At 27.2% G+C, this 24,830-nt stretch overlaps 1 protein-coding gene across 1 annotated transcript in view; it reads right to left on the bottom strand.

Moving 5' to 3' along the window:
* Positions 1 to 2,249: 2,249 nt before the first annotated feature.
* Positions 2,250 to 24,830, bottom strand: part of LOC126903255 (probable G-protein coupled receptor No9) — a 128,638-nt gene continuing 106,057 nt past the window's right edge. Inside the window, exon 4 of the mRNA XM_050681350.1 lies at positions 2,250 to 4,304. Within this exon, the coding sequence (XP_050537307.1) occupies positions 2,601 to 4,304 (1,704 nt within the window). The 3' untranslated portion in view covers positions 2,250 to 2,600. The remainder of the gene's footprint in view (positions 4,305 to 24,830) is intronic.

Raw genomic sequence — 24,830 nt, 5'->3', positions numbered from 1 at the left:
TCAAAAAAAGCTAACTGATAGATAGTGTTTATGTCGTCAATTTTAATTAGTTTATAATTTTTTCGATCAATAGAAAAACATGATTGCTATCTAACAGATATTTACGTTCGCTATCCAAAAAAGGCGTTTCTGGAAAATGTTCTAACGTGGTCTATCTATTTGTACTTAATCAATGATTATATTCATATTATTTTTTTAAGTTTAGAGGGCTAAACCTCTTCAAACCCTCAATTCGCATCTATCATCATGATCAGGGTCCGGAATTCTATGCATTTATAATTTTTATTTGACCCATTTTAGAGGATTTCAACTAGTCGTAGCATAATATAGTAGCGTAGAAATATTTTTCGTTTTTATGGGAATAAACCCCCTCAAATCTTCTCCAAAACTATAACTGAATTTTGATTTTTAGGCTAATATTTTCACCAGAGCTAACGGTTTTGTAATTTTTTTGTCTTTCTTGAAATATGTTTCTAAATAGTGGTGACCTATTTTGTATTACTTATGACAAATGTAACACCAATTGGTCGAGATTCTAAAAGTACCTTAAGTAGTACGTATAATAAATTTACTTATGTGTTTTATCTTTTTTATTGTGAAAAGTGCTGTTTTATAAACTCTTAAAAGCGCCGTAAAAGGTAATGTGCGATATAAATGTCTCCTCGTGCAATGGTTCCTAAAAGAGGATTTTATGTGGTTTCAGGTGCTATTAAGGTGTGAATCATTAACAGTAAAGAAAACGGACGCAAGTATACTTGTAACATAGTCTTAAGAATTCGGATATTGGGTATAGAAAAGAATCAAACGATTTTGGAGCTCCGGAATGAACGCGAGCCCCGAAGTTATCAGTTTTGGCAAACTTAAAAGTTCATACTTTATAATGGCGCCGGACTATTGGTGATTTGGCGTTTAACAGACAGAACAAATAGCAATGCCATATAATTGTTCAAAGGGAAAATTGCCAAAAAACGAGAGTGGCGCCTAGAATGAGTTTTTCTGTGTGTATAATAATATAATAAATATCTCCTACTGTGAAAAGTAATTTGAGTTTCGATTTTTCAAGATAAATGAAATACAATTTTACCAAGTATATATTTATAAAAAAAACATTAAAATGACTAGTAGTATATGAAAATATCTGGGCAATGTAATGAAATCTTCAATCATTTTTCAGTTTAAACAATCAAATTATATTCAACACAGTTATTCAACTAATATAAATAAATATAGTTGTTATTCTGTCAAGTTTTATTGCACAACAGATTAAATCTCTAACAACTTAAATGAAATAACTAATATGGTTTGCAATACTTACCATCACTGACGTCAATTAAAAAGCTGTACAAATATTTTTTAGTTAAAAATGTTTATATGTTTTATAATATTATTACTTAAAATTAACCTCGCTATTTATTTTAAGCAGAAAATGTTATTTTAATCAAATAAGGTGAAAGTTGTACATTATTTTCAAATAAAATATTTCGTTCAATATAATTACGTTAATAACTGAAATAAAAATTTATTGGATTATTTTGTTTAAATATCACGTTAATGTATAACTTATGATTTTATCATATTAAAGTTTTTTACTTCTGGTATCAATTAAGCAGGATGGTACTCAAACTTAATCATTTTTATTAGAATTTTCTTATTTTTATTAAACTTAAAACACATTTATTTGCTACTCAGTGAAATACACATTTCACGTACGACTTTCACGCACAGAAAATTTTTCAGTCAGTAAAAGAAAGTTTTTACATTTCTCTTTATCTATTTATTTAATATATGTTTATGACATTTTTATCTAAAAATCATCCAACGATATACATTTTAATATAGAAGTTATCTCGTAGATTTTAAATAGCATTAGACGAGTACAACTTTTACGTAGAAACTTTACAAAAAATATATCTTATTTAAAAAACAATCCATCTTGTACTCTAAAAAAAATTTTTTTGTTCGTCAAAAATCACTTACTTTATTATATTGTGGTAAACGTGATTTTTATTTGATATGTATTTTCATTATATTCGAATTACATAACCAGGGGCTGTTTTATACTAAAATACGAATGTCTTGATTTAGAAAATATTAAAGATGTGTGTAATATGTTTCTTCGAAGAAAAAATTCTAGTGCCTGTATATTATTTTACTTATAGTAATATTATGCTATAAAAATAAATATTCCCAACGGCTATGATAATGTTTCTTTATTATTATATTTTTACATGGCGTGTTAATGGTAAAATATTTATATCAGCAAACATTTTATTAAACAATATACAATATCATAATATTAATAAATAATATTTTAACGTACACATTTTTATGACAATATTTAATAATAAAATAATAATAATAATACCATGTTGGTGTGAAAATCAATTTATAGTTACACGATTATTATTTTCAGTGTATTTATATGTAAATGTCGTGATTTGTGTGTGTTTAAGAGTGAATATATATATATATATATATTCGTGTATATTTTATATAGAACATACTCTATTATAACGTATAATCATTATTATCATAATATTATTAGCATCATTAACATGTGTGAGGAGAGACAGTATGCGGCGGACCGATTATCACTTTGGTCATCTGTCGTCTGAATAGGGTTCGTTTAGGGGTTCGCAGTCTGAGTATTGTGTTATTCGAAGGCTTCTGGTGCTACAAGCATCGGTACTGCCATGGTACCTGGCCCGAGGAGACGCATTGCTTCCCAGCTGTGAACCATCAGACCCTTTACGTCGTCCGTAATCGGTTACGGCCAGGCCACCTGCAATGAGAGTCCCGGATTCGTTGGCGTTGGTCCAGCAGCAGTAACGACAAATGATCCTCTTAAACGCGAATCGGAAGTCCTTGCTAAATAGCGCGTATATCATTGGATTGATGGCACTATTGCAGTAGCCTAGCCAGAACATGACTGAAAATAGCGTGGGCTGTATGAAAGTAGGCCAGAATGCGCGAATCAGGTACAAAGTGAAAAATGGTAACCAGCAAACGATAAAACCACCGACGATAATACCTAGTGTTTTGGCAGCCTTTGTCTCCATTCGAAATCGTTTTACTTGCGCCTTTATGTTTCTTTTACCGCCGCCCATCACCTTGGACGTTAACTTGGACTTGCTACCGCCTTGGTTTGAAGTTCTATCTCCGCCGCCCGTAGAGTCATCATACGACGGAGAAGGCGATAATTGTTCCTTGGCTATAGATGTTCTGTGCATATTTTGATGTGTAGTGCCTAGTAACAGTCGGGAGTGTGGAGATACAGTATCGCCAGTACTGCAACGACGGTGTTCTTTCCGACTACCACTCGTTACTCTAAGTTGACAGCTTGACGTTTCCCTGGTATTGCCAGTGGCCACTGTCGTATTGGCCCTTTTGTGATGGTAACTATCGTCTATTGCTGAGTAATGAACGGCATATAGTGGACTGGAACTAGTTGGTGATGTGGTGGATGATAACGAACTTCGAGATTTCTGGCTTAGCGTTTCGGGAGGTGAGTTTCCGTTTGCATCTACAGAAGTACTGGTGATAACTGCTGCAGCTGCTGCGGCACTTATACAATCTGAACTAGGGTAACTGACACTAATTTGAATTTGCTCGTGGTTATTACGCCTTGCCGACGATCTCCGACTCCTCACAATCTCCGAAGAAGGTGATCCTCCGTTAATAGGCGATGACACAGCGGCCACCATAGCTGTAGGAGTTATCATAGGTTGTTGTTTCAACGAAGAACCCCTACCCCTATGTATTCGTAATGTAAGTCGTTCATCATCAAAACGGTTGCCAAAAGTCCGTCGGCTACGCATTGTTCGAAAGCCTTGGTTGATGGCTCGAGTAGTATGCACAGCCGCTTTGTAAATACGCCAGTAAAAAAACAACATGACGAACATGGGTATGTAAAAAGAACCGAGAGCCGAGTATACCACATAACCTTTGTTATTGGGTAGCTCGCATATCCAAGGACATGGAGGTAATAATGTATCATACTGTGGACGGTGAGTGTCATTTTGGTATAAATGGTTTCGGATAAGAACGGTGGAAGCTTCCGTCTGGATTTGGGTATCCCTCCATCCAACGAGTGGTGGTAAACATATAACAAAACTTAACACCCAAACTATCACGACTAGAACTTTGGCCCGAAATTTAGTCATCAGGCTAGGATATTGAACTGGACGGGTGACGGCCAAGTATCGGTCCAAAGAGATGGCGCACAAGTTAAGAATGCTAGCCGTGCACATCCATACATCTACAGCCAACCATACAGAACATAATAAATCACCAAATAACCACACCTGTAACAGAAAAAATAACATTTTTATAAGTTAAATAAAATAGATAATTTTTAAAGATTAAAAGTGTTTTATATAAAAATATGATTTTTTAGCTTAGGGGCAATATATACTGCATTCAAATATTCCGGCTGTTTTAATTTGAGCTTATCTTATACAACATGTTTATTTGTAAAATTATATACAAAGTTTGTTTTTAAAAACACACTTTGTAAGATTGTTCTATGTGAGATCACGACAAGTAAGTTATTATGTTTTAATGATCGAGATACAATTATGTTTTATTTTACGATGTGAAAATATTGCCAAATGTATTGTTTAACAATTATAAAATATTAATTATATTAAATTAAATTAAATTATATTAAATATTGTTAATTTAACAAATGTATTGTTTTGTTAACTATATTTTTTCTTACTCTGATTACGTTGAATGAACAAAAAAAAAAACTAATCAATAATTATATTTAATATCGGCTGCTGGAAGAATTTTAACAAAGTAATAGTAATAAATAATAAACAAGAGTCCATCCAATGTAGGTACTTAGACGAAAATCTAATATATATTGTACAGACTGTCAATTTCCTTTAGTGTTCCTCCAACACCAATTTATATTTTACGATATTATATCCTACGACCCGTATTTTTCATGTACAGTATATATTATAGTATTTTACGACAAAGAGCATTAAAAAAATCGTTGAGTTCCAATGTTACAAATAACTGTTTAGTTGGTTTTTTGTACCGTTCAATAAACTAGTGTTCCCCAAAAGAAAAAGTAATAACGAAATTATTCTCGCCCTAGTAAAAGCTTAAATATAAAACCATCCAAAGTATTGTGCCGTTAATTTTAAGCTTTGGTAAACATGCAATCATACTGTGTACATCTCTGTGCTCGAGCATAAATAGCATTAACTTTTTTGGGAAAAAAATCCGGGCACAAAACATTAACCATTATAAATTATTGGGTGTTATTAAAATAACAACGATACCGTACATAGAACTAGATTGTCTTTAACGTCTAAACTCTCAACACACTACACATATATTTTATATTATATCTATTATAGTCTTTACTGTTATACTGACAACCGGTCAGCGAGTAGCCGGAAACGTAAGGAAGAAATGTTAAAAATAACGAATGTTTATATTATATATGTAGTATAAATGTAGAATTGTCGGTCAATTGAGCAAAAAAAAAAAAGTTGCTGAAATAACAGAATTGCTCTGAACATTTGATAATGACCAAGCTGGGGATACGGTTGCATGTGTTGAAAAACTTTTGCTAACCCCTCAACTCAAGCCCAACCGATCTCTATTCTTCTCATTTGACAGTTTTTTATTAGAGTTACTGTGCGTAACAGAAAACAAAACAAAACATTTTTTATTCATTTGATATTTTACTGACTTTCTAACTGACATCCGTTCGCAATAGTTATTATTTCTTCAATGTAATCTGCCACCAGAAGCAAATGCATTTAATTCAGTTTATTTTTTCATCCAAAAGTTAGCTGTTATTTATTTAACGTCTTTTGTTTTATTGATCTTGCATATAAATTCCGGGGCTATGGCCATCAGTATCATTTTTTTTTTTTTTTGAAAAATTATATTCTATTTTACTATTTTGTCTATTTTAATCACTTCAGTTATGAGTTGTCTATTTCGGAAATAAAATATTTTGCTGTGTGTTAACAAAACGTGTTTTCAAAGTAAACATATACATTTATTAGTTTTCACGAACTACATTGTTGTTTTAAATGACGATTACAGAACTTTTTAAGTTGTGTGACTATGTGTTCTCTATGTTTGAAGTCTGAAACATTGATTATCCTTAAATTGGCAATTATTTTATGTATCATCGTATATTGCAAAAAAAAAAAAAGAACAACGATAAGTGAAGGCTTGAAGTAACAAATAGATAAATTAATATTTTTACGAATTTAGTTTTTAAATTGTACTGAAAATCATATATTAAGGATAAAATAACGGTATAGTGACGCAAAGTGATAACTCGCACCTCGCCTCCAGTCTACACTAAAACATGTTATTGAATTCCGAAATACTGGTCCAAAAGTTCTTGTCGACCAGTCATATTTTTAGTTGGATCGTTTTATATTATATTAACTAATAAAATATGTATGTAAAATTATGTACTATTAAAAAAAATTAAGTTTGTATCCTTATAAGAGATAAGAGATACATCTAAAATATGTTTTAGCACTCAAAAATCGAAAAATAATTATTTTAATAAATTATTTTTTAAGAAGAAACTTTGTCAGCGATAAACCAATTACTCTATATACAGCGTCAATGTGTAACTATATCATAATGAGTACTCATAATTAACGAATCATCAAGTTGATATCTATTAAGTCATTAATTAATATTTGTTATTTGTCGAACAATATTTACGACTTGGAAACTAATGAATATTTATCATAATGAAACGAATTGGTTGCATTAATTAAAGTGTGTTTTTTAATTAAAAGTATTTTTAGGAGTAACTATTAGTGGCAAACGGCATCCTCCGTAATTGGTATTATAAAATGGATAAGGTCCCAAAAAATAAATGACCAGCCGTTAACCCGTTTTGAATAATTATACATTTGAAAACATTATTATTTTTAAAGTCTGGGTAATGGCTTCATAATAATTATAATTAGTATATCTCAGTCTAATACGCTACGCCATTTCGGCTGTGATACATTGTTTCTCAATGTTGCGACGACCTTATATGTTTTTGTAACAATATATTAACGCGATTTTGTTGTAAAAGTTTCATCGTATAAGTAAAACCGCTGTACGATATGGGATCATTTTCTATAATAACAATAACTTGCAGTCTTAGGCCAAACACAATGAACGGGCGTATATACTATCTAGTCGTTATCCCTATTATACTGAGCTTTAAACCGTCGTCGACGGAATAAAAACGGTTGGCGTATAAAATTTAATAAAGGTACACGTTTAGGATTAGAGAATTTGAACCGACGATTAAAATAAGTCTTTTACTTTTAAATTACAAATCTACAATCGCTGAATTCATCTCGGTCCTAATATCATAGAACGTTTGCAAGTGCAAAAACATTCACGTCATTAATTTATCAATAAAAATCACCTTTGTTCATTCGCACTGTTAGTGTAGAGCTACTAATTTTTAAGAAACTATGGAACACTCTTGGGCAACACGATTTCGTGTTATTCTGAAGATTGGGCTTTTGCGGTAATCGAGTTACATAATTATGGCAATAAGAAATTATTGTAAGATCTCATAATAATGTATAGAAATATGTAATTATAATATGCTTTTACTAAGTGTTTTTATCTTAAAATAGTAATATTGTAGTCATATTAAAAAGTAGTTTCTCAGATAAACATTCAGATCAGTAGGAAAAATATTAGTTCAATACTTTTAGACTTGAAATTAATTTTCTTGGAAAAGCTGCAGCTGTTGATGATTTTCCTGTCGCGTACAAACTCCTTTAACAATAAATAATTGCAACATCATGTTTAATAAATGATTGGGAGACAAGACTGCTGTTGTTTGGTTTCGCTATTAAAGCTGATAACTTTCAGATAAAAAACCACTAATAGCTAAATTTCAAGATAAGAGTACTCAACAGAGAATAAAATTTTTTTGTAGAATTTTAATTGTATTTAATCATAGTTAGCTGGTAGAAATAATTATTTGTGATTTCATCAATTTTAAATTTCTTTAAATAATGTATTTTATTTATTTTTTAACAACGCGTGATTTGACTGAACATTTTTTTTTGATATTTTAAGTATTTATTATAAAATATACAGTCGTGTTTTCTATTCAGTCATAACCTCAATATAAAACACAATGATAATATTTTTTAAACACACACACTTATATATACACACAGCTTTTTCAGGCCTAACTGACAACGCTCGTAATCAGGGTCTAAGTCCTAATCGAAAAGGACCGATTGAAAACTTTTTACATATGTCTGTATCCAACCTTGGCCGAAACTTTAAATTTTTAAAAAACAAGACCGTAATTGGAACCTAATAAAATAGATGAAAAAAAAAGTTTTTAAGATTTTTGCAGGTTATTGATTGAAAACACATTTTAATAGTTTTAATGATAATTTTTTAATTTCAAATAGAACTTCATTCTGAGATGTCGGAATCCATAAATGAGATCGATTTTAGGTATATTGTGTATTAATATGAATTATTGTTATAATATCGACAATATTGTGTCTTATTAGATATTTCCAGAAAGTTAAAATACGCACTTATTGTGTTTGTCCAAACCAACACGTCATAACGATAAAAATAGTCATGTCAACTTATCGACAAAAACAGTGATTGCATTACAACTGTAAACTGTAATGTAAATTACATAGGACGATTTGCGTGTTCTTTGTTAATTTGAATTCTTATGTCACACATACAATCTGTGATCTGCGAATTAGTTATTTTATTTTAGTGTTTATAGAAAAATGGTACTTTGTTTTTATATTCATACTTATTAAATTTATAATAAAATAACGAAAAGTTTTAAATATTTTTTTACAATTTTCTAAATCAATTACATTAATGGATTTAAAAAAAATAACTACTTTTCAATTTTTTCGTTAATAAAAACATTCTACTATGTATTGTTTAAAGTATGTCAATCGTAGTTAAATCTGTTAGATATCTAGTAGGGGATTTACAAAATATTTCTGGATAGCAAAAATACAATTGATGTTTGAAATATATGGGGGCTACTGATATAATTAGGAAAGCTATGCCCTCTCCCTATAATATATATATATATATATTAAAAATATGCAATAACATAGTCTAAGAAGTCATTAATAATTTTTTTTTAATTTTAACAAAATGATAATAGAATCAAAGGTTAATAAGTATTTTCATTTAGAATCGAGATAATCTGTATATATATATGATAAAATAAAAATTAAAGGAAAATAGAAAACATATCGAAAAATAAATGTTGGGGAAATAGTTTTTTAAAATGGTTAAGGTGAAGAGTATAGAAAAATATTTTTTGAACATATTTTTTTCTCGTTATTCAAATTTAATGTGTGTAATACTATATGTAATAGGTTAATGCTATTAAGTACAGTTTAGGTCATAGGGTCGCAGAACGAGAATATATTAAACCACAACATATATTTAAATCCTTCAGTTTTATATTACTAAAAACACATTACTTTTTTTTTGGCCAGTTTTAATTTTATTGTTTATTTACTGAAACCACATTGAAATTTTGTTTAACAGGCAACTTTTAGGGCTTAAATATCTTTGTAATAATCAAAGAAAAACCATTTTTTATTGAAAAGCTATTTTCATAATCGTTTTTAGTTATATTTTTAATATAAAATCTAAAGCATAGGCTTATCTCTTTATACGACGACCATTCGGTACAGCGATTAACGAGCATAAAGTAGGCCATAATTGGCCTATAGAATTCACCTTATTCGGTCTACAGCAGTCACGTTGGGGTTATTGTTGCCACACTAGGCAGTCTGTACGTTTAATTAGTCAATTAACCACACGTTTTTCATAGACAAGCTTTTATTTTGTTTGCTTAATTACATTTAACCCGTAAAAATCGACTACAGAAACTAACTTTAAAGAATAGCAGCAACTCGTAATAATGCAGATAGACATTAGCAGATATTATAATGTAAAGAAACGTCATCAAAATTCTATAAAAAATAACCGTTGGGCACTGTTTTTATTCATTTTTTGTATGCCATTGTATTAATTATTGAAAACGGAGTCATATATATAGAGAGGGTATAAAATACAAACGATTTTGTAAAGTATAAATTTTCCATATCGAATGTATTTTTTCAGTAGAAAAGTTTTGTTGCCTTGAGTAATGTATACTGTAGTGAGTAAGAGAAAATTGTATTTTTCTCTAAAATTCATATTTTATAAAAATATGGCGTCAGACTTGGCTATTGAACGAAATAGTAAAACGATAAAACTATTATTAAATTTATCAATTTCAAAATACTTATATAAGGAAAAGTCTCAAGATAAAAATTGATGACAAAAAAAAACAACAAGAAATATTAAGTAAGATTATCGGTAGAACATAAAATATTTAAAGCTCTTAGTATTTTGAACAGAAATCCCCTAAATGCCCACTTAATCATTTTAGCAATGAAAATAGAAGTTCATCATAATTTATAATACACGCACAGATATTTAAACCTTTTTATGTTTCATTGTTGTAACATCTTTTGTTTGCTGTAATCGAGTCACATATTATTTCGTCCTAAGAACCCAAGTAAACTGTCTACACTCGCCTATGTAATTATGTGGTCAGTGTAGTTTTTGCTTTTGACCTCAACCCATCGAAATCGCGTGCTTTAAATAATAATGATTGTTAGTGAACATCTGGAAAAGGCCGTAAACCTTATCCAATACGAGAAAATCTATAATTTTTTAGAAAATATTAGTTTAATACATTATTTAATACAACATGGAAAATTTTTCATTTTTTTAGTTAAAGAGAAACTAATACTTAAAAAAATGATTTTATCAAATTACTTTTTTTGCGATTCGTAAGTATAAATTTTAAGTGTACTAGGGATCATTTTAATTAACATCCAGAAAACTGTACCTTACTCGACTTAAAATATTTATTTATTTCTTAATATAAAATAAGCTGGTTGGCTTTGTGGTTGTAAGATTTTAATTGAAGTAAAAAAGTAATTTTTAAACTGACTGGTAAATTGTTGTACGATTTTCTCATTTATTAAAGTTATTTCCAAATTTTAAAAGTTTATCGTCGATAATGAATACACCTTAGAATGTCTTCGGTGTTTTATCTACTAAAAATATATACTTTTCATAATATCAAATTGAAAATAAATTAAAATATCTAAATTGAAATTATTATATAGTATTCATCATATTTTTTATATCATATTACGATGATTTCAATAAAATCATTAAAAATGCATAATATTTTATAAATAGATTAAAATTATTTGTATTTGCCATATTAAAGTTACTTGTTTTGTATTTTAATAACTTGTTTGGGTATAAAATATATTTTTTATTTAAATTTATTTCTTAAAAATTTATAATTGGATAGATTTCATGAAATGGGCTACAAATCAATTTTAGACATTTTTTGTTTGTATATAAATGTTGTATGAAATTGTTGTCATTATTTTGTCCATAAGACCATCAGTTATTATTAATTGATGATAGATATAAAACATGTATTACATATTTCATTTATTTGATTGCCTGAAAAATAGCTATTTATGATAAATGTGTTCCCTTTAAAAAACTTTGTCTACTTATCTGCGAAAAAATAAAATATTAATAAGAGTTTTAGGTAATTTTCTTAGTATTGACAGAAGCTAATAATGATCATCTGAAGAAAACTCGAAACAATTTTTGAAATGTAAGGAATAAGTTGTTAGATTCATTATCTAGGTAATCTAATTGGAGTTTGATAATTAGTATTTTTGCTACCTTAAATAATCATATTATAACATTTATCTATTGGTATTAATATATATTTTAATAACTTGTATGCAAGATATTAACTCCAAAGTTACTATTCAATGGAATATTGTATTCTAATTAAATTTTCTTTTTGAATTCGATGAAAAATGTGGCTTATTATATTGAAATATCACTTTATCACTTCCCTTTACACAGCTGCTCTAGGTAAATATAATATATTTTAATAAAATATCATAGGTAAATATACTTTGATCATTAATACAATAAACCAATATTATTTGCTTATGTTCAATAATATAACTAATTATATTAATAGGTCTTTGGAACTCGTATTTTTCAACTAAAAAGTTATAGATAAAAGATCAACCATTCTCCACAGAAGATAAATTTCATCCAAAATTCCATAAAGATCATAAAACTCATTTAACTGAAAATCAAAAAATCACAATTTATATTAAGTAAAAAATTATATAATTTTCTAATAGAAAATTGTAGTCACATCCACAAACCATTTAAAAAAAAATTTAAATCGCATTACTACGCTTTAGTTTAATATTCTTTTTTTTAATGAGTCAGTATTTCAAAACGTTATAAAAAAAACTTCTGACATGATTTGTTGCTCTATTTAAACTTCAATTTTACTTATGTTATCAGTCGGATTTTCAAAAAAAATATTTCTCTGGACGAGCCTTGCAATGTTTTTTTTTCAGGTTTTAAATAAAAAAACATTGGTGACAATGAGTATTTTTTTCCAAAATATTTAATTCAACGCTCACGGTGTGCTAAACAATTTTTTCTTATCTTTGCAAATAATTTTTCCAGCATTGGCTAATTTTTAAATGTTTTATTATATAGAGTGTTCAGTAAGTAAGGAAACGGTTTTCTATTGTTCTCATTGTTGGTAACAATTGACCAGTTTCCTTACTTACTGAATACTTGATGAATAAGATGAGTCAATAGTACAAAAATTTGATTTGGTATGAATATTTTTGACCAACATATCGTTCATTGACTCCGGTGAATAAATATTTAAAGTTAATGTATTTTATACGCTAATAAAGCTTTCTTTTTGTTATGAAAATCTAATAACACATTGAAGTCAACATCGTTATAATAATACCATAGCGGCCCGTTCAATACACCCGTAAAAAACGTTAAATTATTCATGCCTTGACATTATTTTTCAACCTTCGACAAATTTTTAAATGTACACTTAGAGTAAAAATAACTTAAACAAAATGGATAAAAAGTAAAAATGTATTTTAAAACAGTAGTCGGAAGACTTGAACTTTTAACCTCTACATTAATACTAGTACAAGTATTTATAAAACTGAAATAATTAAAATAATACGGTAACTAGTTAAAAATAGTATAAAATTTAGCATTATGTATTAATAAATTGAAATTGAGCTGTTTTCATTAAATTGAATATTATGATCACCTCTTATCGAGAGAAAGGTATAATTACATATATGAGCTAAAATATATTACATATTTTTAAACGAAAAAATGAATGCCTAATTTATTATTTTTCCAAAAAGAAATAACACGTTGAAATTGAATTTTGCTGAAAATAATGCAAAATTACATTGATCAAAATATTACATAGCTTTCTAGAATCAATAATAAACAGGTTTTCGGTTAAATAAAAATTTAAAACGGCGTATTTTGTAGGCAATATTATTACATTCGTGTTAATTTTATTTGAAAAAAATATTTCTATAATTTTTTGTAATATAATATACTAAATATAATTTACAATCCTGTCTGGATGTACAATGTTGGCCATTCATTCGTATGAAACATACATTTTCTTAACAACCTTTTTTATATTGTTTAATACTAAAAATATCAACTGATGCCATAAGATTTATATTCTGACAAATTTTCTAAATATATTTACATTGTTCAATAAAATATGTTATTGTGCTAATAATCAATATAGTCATGTTAGTAGAAGCAAACTATGATGGTTTTTATGGATACTGAACACTTAATAAGATAAAATATACCTTGCTGGTCCATCTGTTTATGTACTTACTCCACATCGTCAATGTTATTACAAACATATACTGAAGTACAAAAGTCAAATCAAAATTACGATTTTATTATTTTTACTTTAATCATAATTATCAATAATTTATGTATATCTAATGTATGATGTGATGAGTTAAACCCTCTGACTATATAGGAATAACAAATGGTTGTGATAAAAAACTCAATAAGTAAGAACCCGACAAATAAGTATTTCACTTCTCGATAAAACTTATAATAACAAACCTGACTCCCATCTTCTTGTTGTGAGTTAAGAAAAAAATTTATAGAGTGTTCAGTAATTAAGGAAACGGATTTTTATTTTCCTCATTATCTGTAACAATTTACCTGCTTCCTTACTTGCTGAGCGCCCTGTATAGGTTTTTTGTAAATTAAATATTTAAAGGGTTCAATATATTCTAAAATTAATTGTTGAAAAAATATAAACTCAAACATATATTTTAGGAAAGTAATAATTAGAAAACAATTATTTATTTATACTTATTTTTCTTGGGTTGTGTTTTATTGAAAAAGTAAATCAATAAACGTCATGACGCTTAATGTTTTTCAGCGTATAGTTAACAACTATGAATTTTCAATATAAAAGATAACTTTAAACTATAAAATTAAACAATTTTAGATCGACAACATTACAATTAAAAAATATGTAGTGAATAACTAAGTTAAAATTTAAGTAAATTTCACTTAACGATAATAATTAATTTTCAACATTATCACCATTATTAGTATAAAATAAATTTCATATATTCTTTCAATTAAAAAAAAAAATGCCTATACTTTCTTATGTTTTTAAAACACTACAATACTTGTCTCTATAAAAACATAAACTTGGAAGTAATGATTGTAAAAACATATTATTACTTTCGTCGTTTCGACACGTCAGTAAAATATTCCCATTCAGCTAAAATCGTTTATATTCACATAAGATTCATACTAAGACTGATATTTCATCGGTAATTTAAATAATTTTTCGATCATTTTGTTTTATTTCCGACAAGAAAACGTTTCCGAAACGTATACACGTATGAATGCGTGACGAGGATTGAACCCAACAATAAATCTTTATGTATCTTAAATTTTCCAAAAGGTCATTTGGATAAATCATATCATTTTTTATATTGAGTGGTTAATATTTAGGAAAATAAATTACATTTATACGATTTGGAATCGAGACGTAGGTGCATGTAGTAGATCATTCAAATGTTGACTTAGCACTGATATTAAGCTGCGCTCTTTGCTGTTGGTTCCTGATGGGTGACCATACAGGAATTTTAATAGTTACATGCAACTTGCTGCTGTACTGTCTCCGTCGGTCATAATGAGCTTGCGTCAGGCGACAGCCGCTGTGAAAATCCTGTCAAATAGTAAGGTAGATCCGACCCTAAATATTTTGGATAGAAGCTAAGGATGATACTTGCTAACGTCCAAGTTATTGATTTCACAATTTAAATTCAACAAAAATACTTTTGATGTGATAATAGAAAAAAAAAAATTCGTTTATAAACTATTTTATTTGCCCAAAAGTGTTGAAATTCATATGTTTTTGTCAGGTAGTGCCGATCCAAATCAATGTACGAAACATGTTCATTGACTAAAAATTAGTCACAATAGCGTTTAAATTACCTGTCAGTTAAAATTATCTTACTGAAATCTTCGTTGGTATAGGTAATTCTTATTATAGGGATATAAAATTCTCATCAAAAGCTTTCTAGCATGAACAGCCTATGAAAAAAACATTTATTTATAATTTGTCAAATATAAGTTGACAAAAATGAAATAGGTTGAATTTCATACTCATTTAATTTATTATTTTTTGTTTTTATCAAACAGAGAGAAGAAATGTGTTCTTGTGATTCGAAGGTAAGTAAAAATTAAAATATATTTGAAGATTCAATGTTGCTATACTTAGATTTTTATTCTGAGGGTCGATAGTTGAATGGATGGGTTATGTCGATAACATGAGAATGAGATAACATCTCATAAGGTCATTATAGTAGTGATGGTTTTATAGGGAAAACTATTGTTATGCGAACGCAGAATACAACGCACACGTATTATTGACAGGTAAGCCGAATATTTTAAACAGATTTGGCACACGTCGTGCACATTCAATATATGAGTGGTCTGCATATTGATCATTTTTTACGTAATGCGTGGGAAGGACATATTTTATTACATAAAAGAAAATTCCACATATATAGAGCATAATATTTAATTAATATCTATATTTTCTTAAAATTCTCTGAAATTTTATGGCCTAAACAGTTTAAGTTCAGATGATGTTGTCAGTATAATGTATAAATTTTTAAACAAAATTATTGTTTAAAAACTTAAATCAGATTATCCTCTCCAAGAATGTGTATACTTTTTGAACAGATATAAGTTTATATAAATAAATAAGTAACCAAGTATATTTTATAAAATAACAACTTATTAACTTGATATAAAACTGTAAATAAAAATGAAAAAATAACGTTCTTTTTAACATTTATAACTGCATTTCTTTTATTATTATTTCATACGAATTCATGCATATTATTACAACAATAATTTTATTTAAGACTTAACAAAAATCACTGGCTCATGTTTTTTATACAATAAATCTTAAATATTAAGCATATATACTAAAAATAACTTCGAATAGTTTCGAAATAGATCATATAAAACCGTGGCACTAAAATATTACTTTACTTCTTAGGAAAACATGTTACTATAATATCGTTATTAAATAATGTATTTCTGAAATATATACTTTCGTCACCCAAAGAACTTCACTTAAATAGCATTTTTTCACGAGTGCTTCCACATACGAAATAATGTATATAAATATATTTTCAAAACTTTTCACTACCAAACTATGTATGGTAGTTTAATTTAGAATTATGAGGCGCCATTCTGTTTTTAGAAAATAACTTTTCAATGGAGCTGTGTCATAAAGATTTATATGTTTTATAATTTTTATATTTTTGTTTATAGATTTTTCACTTTGTTCAACTCATAATTCACTAAACTTTTTTCTTGACGGTATATTTTTAAACTTATTAGCCTTAATGTAAACTTAAGCTTTTAAAATAAAAGTTATTAATTTTTTAGTTGACAAAACTCATGTTTGTAATATCTTATTTTCTATTGACTTTTTGATAAATTGAAATACAATAGTCACAAAAATACAATATTTATGGCAAAAATAAACGAATGAAAAGTTAAAAATAGTAGTCTGAGTGAGTTTACACACACACATATATATAACTATTCTGATTTTCATAAAAGTGTCTTAAAACCGATAGTGGTAAGGTATAAAACTTTAGATAAAAACTTTTTGGGATGTACAACGTGTTAACATTGGTACTGTAAGAGGCGTTTGTGATGAAGGATAAAAAGAATCCGAACTAAAACCAAAACTGATTTATCTTTATACATACAGTATATACTTTTACAAGTCCAAAAGCTATTTGGTGAAGAATAAACCTTTTTCTAAAATGTAGATCAAATAAATATTAATACTAAGCTAACATTTGAATAAACGAAATTTATTCTATTCTATATTTATTAATAAACTTCAATTAATTACTAAGATTTGTTCCTTAACGACAAAAATGTCGAAAGTAAAATTTCTCTAATTAACACTCCAAAAAGCACCTAATTATTTTCAAGTAGAACTTGTATATAATAAAAGCTTCTTAGATAGTAAAATCCTAACATAAAGGCTCTTTATTATTGAGTTTATACGGATGGTATTATTCTAGGAAAAAAAAACCCAGAAATTTTTTTTTAGCTTTTATTGTGTAAATATATAATTTGACAATAATGCTAAGTTTAAACATTATTCATGATCATTACTGTCTTATTATTAATTTTACAGGAAAAAATATAATAAAATTAAAAACAATGACTGAACCGCAGAAACTGTAGAAACTGAAACATTAGTAAAAATCAAACTAGTATCACGAAAATTAGAAAAATGATTATTAACAGAATGTTTAAGCAAAAGTCTCATATTAATTGTTAAAAACACATAAAAATTAGGTGTAATAGATTTTATTTGAATTATCATAATTAGAGCTTAAAAGTGACAGTTATACAAAAGAAGTCTATTATCAAACTTAAATAAATATAACTCATGACCGAGAAAAGTGGAGAACATATTGAAGCAAGGATAGGGAAATATTTAAGAACAAAATGCTAAGTTTAATTAAAGGTTTTTAAACTTTTTTTTTATACCATCCACTAAAAATATCCACCAACACCCAACCTAACCCCCTTGAGAGAAAAAAAACCGCCAGTTAAAAATTAATTTATTGTATATGCCTTAATACATACAAATATATGTAAAAATATGAAAAAAATAAAAATCTTAGTAAGATGAATTAGGAAAAAATAAAATAAAAAATCTTAGTAAGTGAATCGGGAAAAAACCCAGTGTTCTATTAATAATTTGTTAATACTCCTTATGCTATTGCGAGTGTATTTTTTAATGATTAAATTAATCATTGCACTAAAACTGTGTTCAGTCAAATAAGATGATGGAAGTACAATTAAAAATGTTTGTAATACAGCCCACAATCCGGGATAAAGTATTAGTATCTGATCTTGCAGACAGAACTCTTGATATCCTTTTCTGAATTTCAATTTTTATGTCATTTGTGGTCGATTATATAAATTCTTCTTGTGATTTGAAAAAGGTCTAAGACCCAATCGGGTATGACCATTTTAATAATATGCTCAAATCGTGATGCAGAGCTGCTAAGTGTTGACAATAAAAACTTTTTATTACTTGTTTGTTCCATTGACAGATTCGGAAACTGATTAAAATTCTTTCGTCCTAAATTTATTGGGTTCACACGAAGTGTTATCACAAAAGCATTAATAATATTATTTGTTCTTACTAAATTTAAACTGTGCTATAGACGCATGAAACTGTAAATTAATTTTATTAAATTTATTAAATATATCAATCAAATAAACAATGAAATTTCTAAATTTATTAAAGTTGTATCACAAAATAACATCACTAGTCTTTATGAATCTAATGCATAATTAAATAATTTATAAAATCTATCCAAACAAGCACCTTTTAACACCACCTAATTTCTGTGTGATGTTGCAAACAATTGCATTCTCTAATATTTGCAATACAATTAGCATTAAATAGTAATCTAGAATTGACCTCACAGAAAATGAGTAGATGAGTTTCAAAGCTTTTAAACTTGTAAGCTCATTAAAACACCAAATTATAAAACCAAGCATATTTAAAACTTTTTTCTAATAAAATTTACGTGAGCTCTAAATGATAGAATAGGATCAAACCATACACCAAGATCTTTTATGAATTAACTTTTTAAAACATAGTATTTTAAATACATAGTATAAAAATAATATGAAATAAAAGCTAGTAGCGATTTAACATTATTGGAGCACCACTAGTAGGAATTGATAATATATTACACATCGTAATTTGTTTTTTTTTTTACTTTTTTAGTGTGCGAAATATCAATTTTTCTTTAATATCTTAAATAAAACTTTTAACAAATAATAATTCTTGGAAAAGCTTTTATTCTTTTACGAGTTTAATATAATCCAATAATAAGGCTTGATATCTAGTGAAGTTGATTCATCAAGTTGTAAAGAAAATTGTTTTATTTTTAAATATACATATAACAGGCCTTTGATGGATTAAATCAATTTCATCGATTCTTCATTGTTGTTGCTCAGAAAATTTTTTTTTATTATATTGAACGTTGGTTTATGTAGAACTGTATTATTTATGTTGTATAAAGCGTATAACCTATTGCCACCTTGGTTGTTTTAATAATGCACTTTCCAAATTTGAAAATAAATGAAATTCATATTTTTTTTCAGAATTAATTTTTAATAAATGTTCTTGTAGTTTTAAAAGTTTCATATTTCTATTTTATTAAAATTTTAGACAAATTATTCACATCAGTATTGTAATATCTGAAGACGATTGAATAAAACCATACTTCAAATATTTGTCATTATACTGCCTACATTTATTCATTGAATTCTTTTGATTGTTGTAAGCCTTATGTTAAAAAAGGGTTTTCATAACATATTGATAAAAAAATCACTAATAAACTTTAAATTACAAATAATTTAAAATTGTTTATTAGTTTTTAACTTTTCCTAGTTAAAATTACATAATGTGCTTATGACGAATTTTATTTAATTGAGTACATTTGAATTGTAAATTTTCTCGGTTAAAAATATTTAAAAAACGTCTCAACAAGTAGAATTATTTATTGTGATTGCAAGCAGAGTACAAACGAACAAATGTACATAATGAACATAATCTGAACGCAAACTAAAAATAATAATTTAATCACAGCTCTGCTGCTTATATTTTCCTGGAATTAGATATGCTTAAGATGTATGTTGCACATTATAGTTATTATTACCAACAAATGAAAACGCGGGATTTTAATATTTGATTATAGTTAAATTAATGACACATAGACCTTTATCTACCAGTATATACTTATTAATACAGCTACTCTCAATCTAAAAAAATAAAGCAACGAAAGATTATTCATAACATTTTTTTTATGAATACATGAATGGATATATTTAAACTTATTAATGTTATTTCACTGAATGATATCGAACGAAAAAACTTCGGGCTTATAATTTTTTATTCATATTTGGAAACATATTTGTTCTTAAATACAAATACTTTGTGAGATTATTTCAAAATACTTTTTTAAAAAAAATAGAGTATGTAACAACAATAGTAGCTATACCTATACCATGCATTCTTCCAGGAAATAGACCAATAAAAGTTAAAGAGTAATAAATAAATCTACAGTTGTGCTTTAGCTGAATACAAAGACAGGTTCAACAGAGTTGAGAGCGCATAAAGAAAGGAAGTTGATGAACGAAGAGATGAGATTAATTAACCTTACCCAATGGAACCCGCGAAAATTATTACTAGGCAAGTCCCATAAAGTGTGATGATTGTTGAAATCACCACCTATGTTAAAGTTGCCAAATATTAAGCTGGGAATGTCATCAATAAGTTAGGAGGAGGATTAGAAGAAGGAAGAATATAAATTTACTAAAAGGAGAGTGAGAGAAACATTTTTAAATGCTTCAATGTCAACAAAATCAATTAAAAAATGAATAAGTAAGCTTTTAGGTTGACATCATGAGGTTTATTTAAATTTTTTGATGAGTGGGAATAGCTATGCCCTATTAGCCATTTAAACTATCACAACGTATTATATTAAAATGAAAATGAGAAAATAATACAACTATACAACAAAAACAGGCTTTTGAAAGCAAAACGACATAAGTAAATTTATGAGAAGAGAGTAAAAAAGAAAATGTCATAGAGGTGAAGAAAAGTGCTTCTAATGTTCCATCAAATGATATTTAACGGATGAATATAATTTTTATTAGAAGGTGTTGTCATTATTGAACTAGGATAAAATATTGGATAAAGATGATTCAATTAATAAGGTAAGTAATGAAAAATACGTGAGGGAACTTGGGTCACCGAGAAGAGACTAAGATAGATTTAGAATAAGTGAAGTAATCCAGTTGACATTTTTAGGGTAGGTGACAGGATTATTTATCATGTAGTTAAAAAAACCATGGTTAGACAAAGAGGAAAGGACTTTGTTGTTATTAGTGTGAGGAGATAAAAGAGGTGAAACGGAATTTTTTTTGTATTGTTAATAATGGGATGTAAAAGAAAGGAAAAGGAAGGAAGGGGGGAGGTTGAGCATCAGGTTTATTATTTACAATATGAGTGGTATTTTAGTTACATTGGAGAAAGAAAAAAGCTTTGTTATACCTAAGTGTTTAATTTTAGACGCTTTAGAAAAAGATACATTATTTACAGCCATAATTGTTTTTATTTCAGCCATTCTGGAAAGGTGTAATCAGTCATAAAGTAATTGAAATTACTTTATAATTAGAAATAATTTGAAATAACAAAAAATTCAAAACGGCAGAAAAGTAGATTTTTCAGCACAATTTATAGTCAAAAATGACTACACTAATGCGCCAACATTTTTGTGTGTACTATATCATAGATTTTTAAGGCATTGAATTGGAAAACAAACACTTGGAGGTATAGTAAATAAGACTGAAGATAAAAAGTTTTTTCAAGAAAGCTAGTTGATAAAAATTTAAGTTCAATAAGATTAGGAAGTACAAGAAAGTTATTTATTTTACTATTTATTCTTAGTAAGAATATTTAAGTAGAATACCCAAAATTGTTCTTCGGTTATTCTATTATCTAGGTAAATAAGACTCAAGTAGTATAATAATGTTTTAGGAATAGAAGCTGAATAATTCTTGATGAAATGATACAGGCATTAACATTTTGAATATAGATAAAAGTAATTTTAGCGCCAACTGAATATATATTAAGGATGCCTAAAAAATGTTGTAAAAGTTCTTGTCAAATTTTATAGAGTAAAGGTAATGATAAATTAGGTACCCAAGTTATAATAACTGGTCAAAATACATGAGTATTGCGTGGACTTACCACTATGATTTCCGTAGAGTTATCATCTGGATAATCCATAATTAAGTCAGCTTGAGATTATGAAATGTTTGAATATATTAAAGTGTTTGGTTTTTTACGCTAGTATCAAACTGAAGTTATGTAGGATGAATTATTAAGATTTCTTAACACTATTTTGAGAGAGGTTTCTGAAGAACGTCGAAAGAGAAATTGACGAAGAAGACACAAAAAAATTGATCAAAACAGTTCCCCTCTCGTGGATTGGATTTGGATATTTTATCCTACAGTGTGTGTGAACACTAAAATGATTAAGAAAAACATATATAGGGTGTTTAAAAAATAAGGAAACGGGTTTTTTGTTCTTATTGTGTAGCAATGGACCTATTTTCTTACTTTTTGAACAGTCTATATAAGAAGTTTTGTGTAAATTATGACATCAAATTATAGATAGGAGGAAAAATCTCATCGCGTACACAATAATAATCGATATTTTACACGAAATATATGATCACAATTAAAATACATACAATTTAAATATTTAATTTGAAAAAATAATTCACTGATTATTTTTCATGCATTTAGATAAATTAAAGTGTAATCAAAAAATGATATAATATAAATCAATATATAATTACATATTTATATTGATAAAATATTATGACGATGTAGGTTATTGTGTTAAGTGAAGGTTTAGAATAAGGGTGACTGACTCTATGTATTTGCGATTAAGACGAGGAAAATGAAGAACATATTGATAAATTGTAATAATAATAACTTATAATTTATTTAATATAAAGTGTTTTAAGACTTATCTTTTATGTTACATCAAAATTAAATTATTTGTAAAAGTTTATTTCAAACATTTTTAGCTTCGATGTGCTATTAATTTTACCACGATGTGTTGTTTTTTGTGTCTATTGCCACATTTTCTCAGCTTTCACTTTACCGATATTGATGAACAATATGTCAAAAGATCACAAATCGTATCTAGTTGAAGGCGTTACCCTAAAAAATTGAAAATATTTTCCTCGTTCCCCGTAAATGTAAAAATTACAATTTTTAAAATCGGAAAATTTTGTCATTTTTTTCACTTTTTTTTTTAAACAACTATAAATTTTTCAAAAATGAACAAAACAACTTAATTTTTTTTATATTAAAATCTTAGATATTTTCCTTTTATTTGATATCATTTTTTTGAAGATTTAACACTTAACTTGCTCACAGATGAAGATTTAAAATAGCAACTTTTTTAAAAAAAACTAGCTTTATCAACATAACTTTTGAAAATGTTCGGGAAATACTGCATCCTTTAAACATATAACAAATTAAAGCTTATTTTATGTACTATAAAATGAAAAAAAATTTGTTCCGACACCTTATTTTCTATCTTTTATGTGCAAACGGCTGCCGTAGTTAAAAAAATGCTATTATTGTGTTAAAATTTTTGATTTTAAATTTTCAACTTTAAATTGCTATAACTTTTTGAATGATGTATGTATCAAAACATTTTTTTTTTCTAAATATATATATTATATATATTTGTATCATGTCATTTTTTTTAAAATTGGACCATTTTCCTTTATACAGGGGGGGGGGTTAAAACTTTTGAAAACGTTCCGGAAATACTGCATCCTTTAAATATATGTCACATTAAAGCTTACAATAAACACTACAAGTTCAAAAAAAAAAATATTCCCGTCACCTTTTCTTCTATGAGAAAATGGCCGTCGAATTTAACAAAAATGTAATTTTTATGTAAATATCACTGTTAAAATGAAATATTTTAATATTGAAAACTGCCATAACTTTTTTAAAAATGAACAAATTATAATAATTTTTTTTATTTTGAAATCTTAGATGTTTCACTTTTATTTGATTTAATTTTTTTTGAAAATCTGACTCTAAATCTGATCACAGGGGGGATTCAAAAAGCAATTTTTGCACACAAGTATAGCTTTTTTAATTAAATTTTTGAAAATATTCCAGAATATTAACACTTTTATTTAATCTTAAATTAAAGCTTATATTATATACTAAACTATGAAAAAAAAAATTCGCAATATAGATTTTCTTCTTGATGAAAATAGTTACCGTATTCAAAAATATGCTATATTTGTGTTGAAATTCTAGGTTTTGTATTTTATTTTAAAATATTCTAAATTAAAGCCTATATTATTATTGAGAGTAAATTTCATATGACATAAGAATTTAAACTTATTTAAATTTGTTTGCTTTTTTAAAGTCAAAAAAGTATCTTTAAAATTTTATTTAGCTTAAATTGCAAATTTTATCTTTCAACAATAGTGACAATCAGGTGCTGAATCCGTAACACTTGTGTCTCTCGCGCTTAGTGTACAAGGTTCAAATCCACCTGTGACAATTTATAATTACCATTTTTTTTGTGTTAGAAAAAAAATGTTCAAATCATTTGATTTTTATCTCATTTAGATTTAATAACTTCAATAATTATTGAGGATCCCATCACTGTAATTAGCCCTCATGAGAA

The sequence above is a fragment of the Daktulosphaira vitifoliae genome, unplaced genomic scaffold, assembly GCF_025091365.1.
Source record: "Daktulosphaira vitifoliae isolate Bord-2020 unplaced genomic scaffold, ASM2509136v1 Scaffold_3, whole genome shotgun sequence".
In the NCBI taxonomy this organism is placed as follows: Eukaryota; Metazoa; Arthropoda; class Insecta; order Hemiptera; family Phylloxeridae; genus Daktulosphaira; species Daktulosphaira vitifoliae.
The sequence above is the reverse complement of the archived record's forward strand: the minus strand, read 5'-3'. Positions and strand labels throughout refer to the sequence as shown.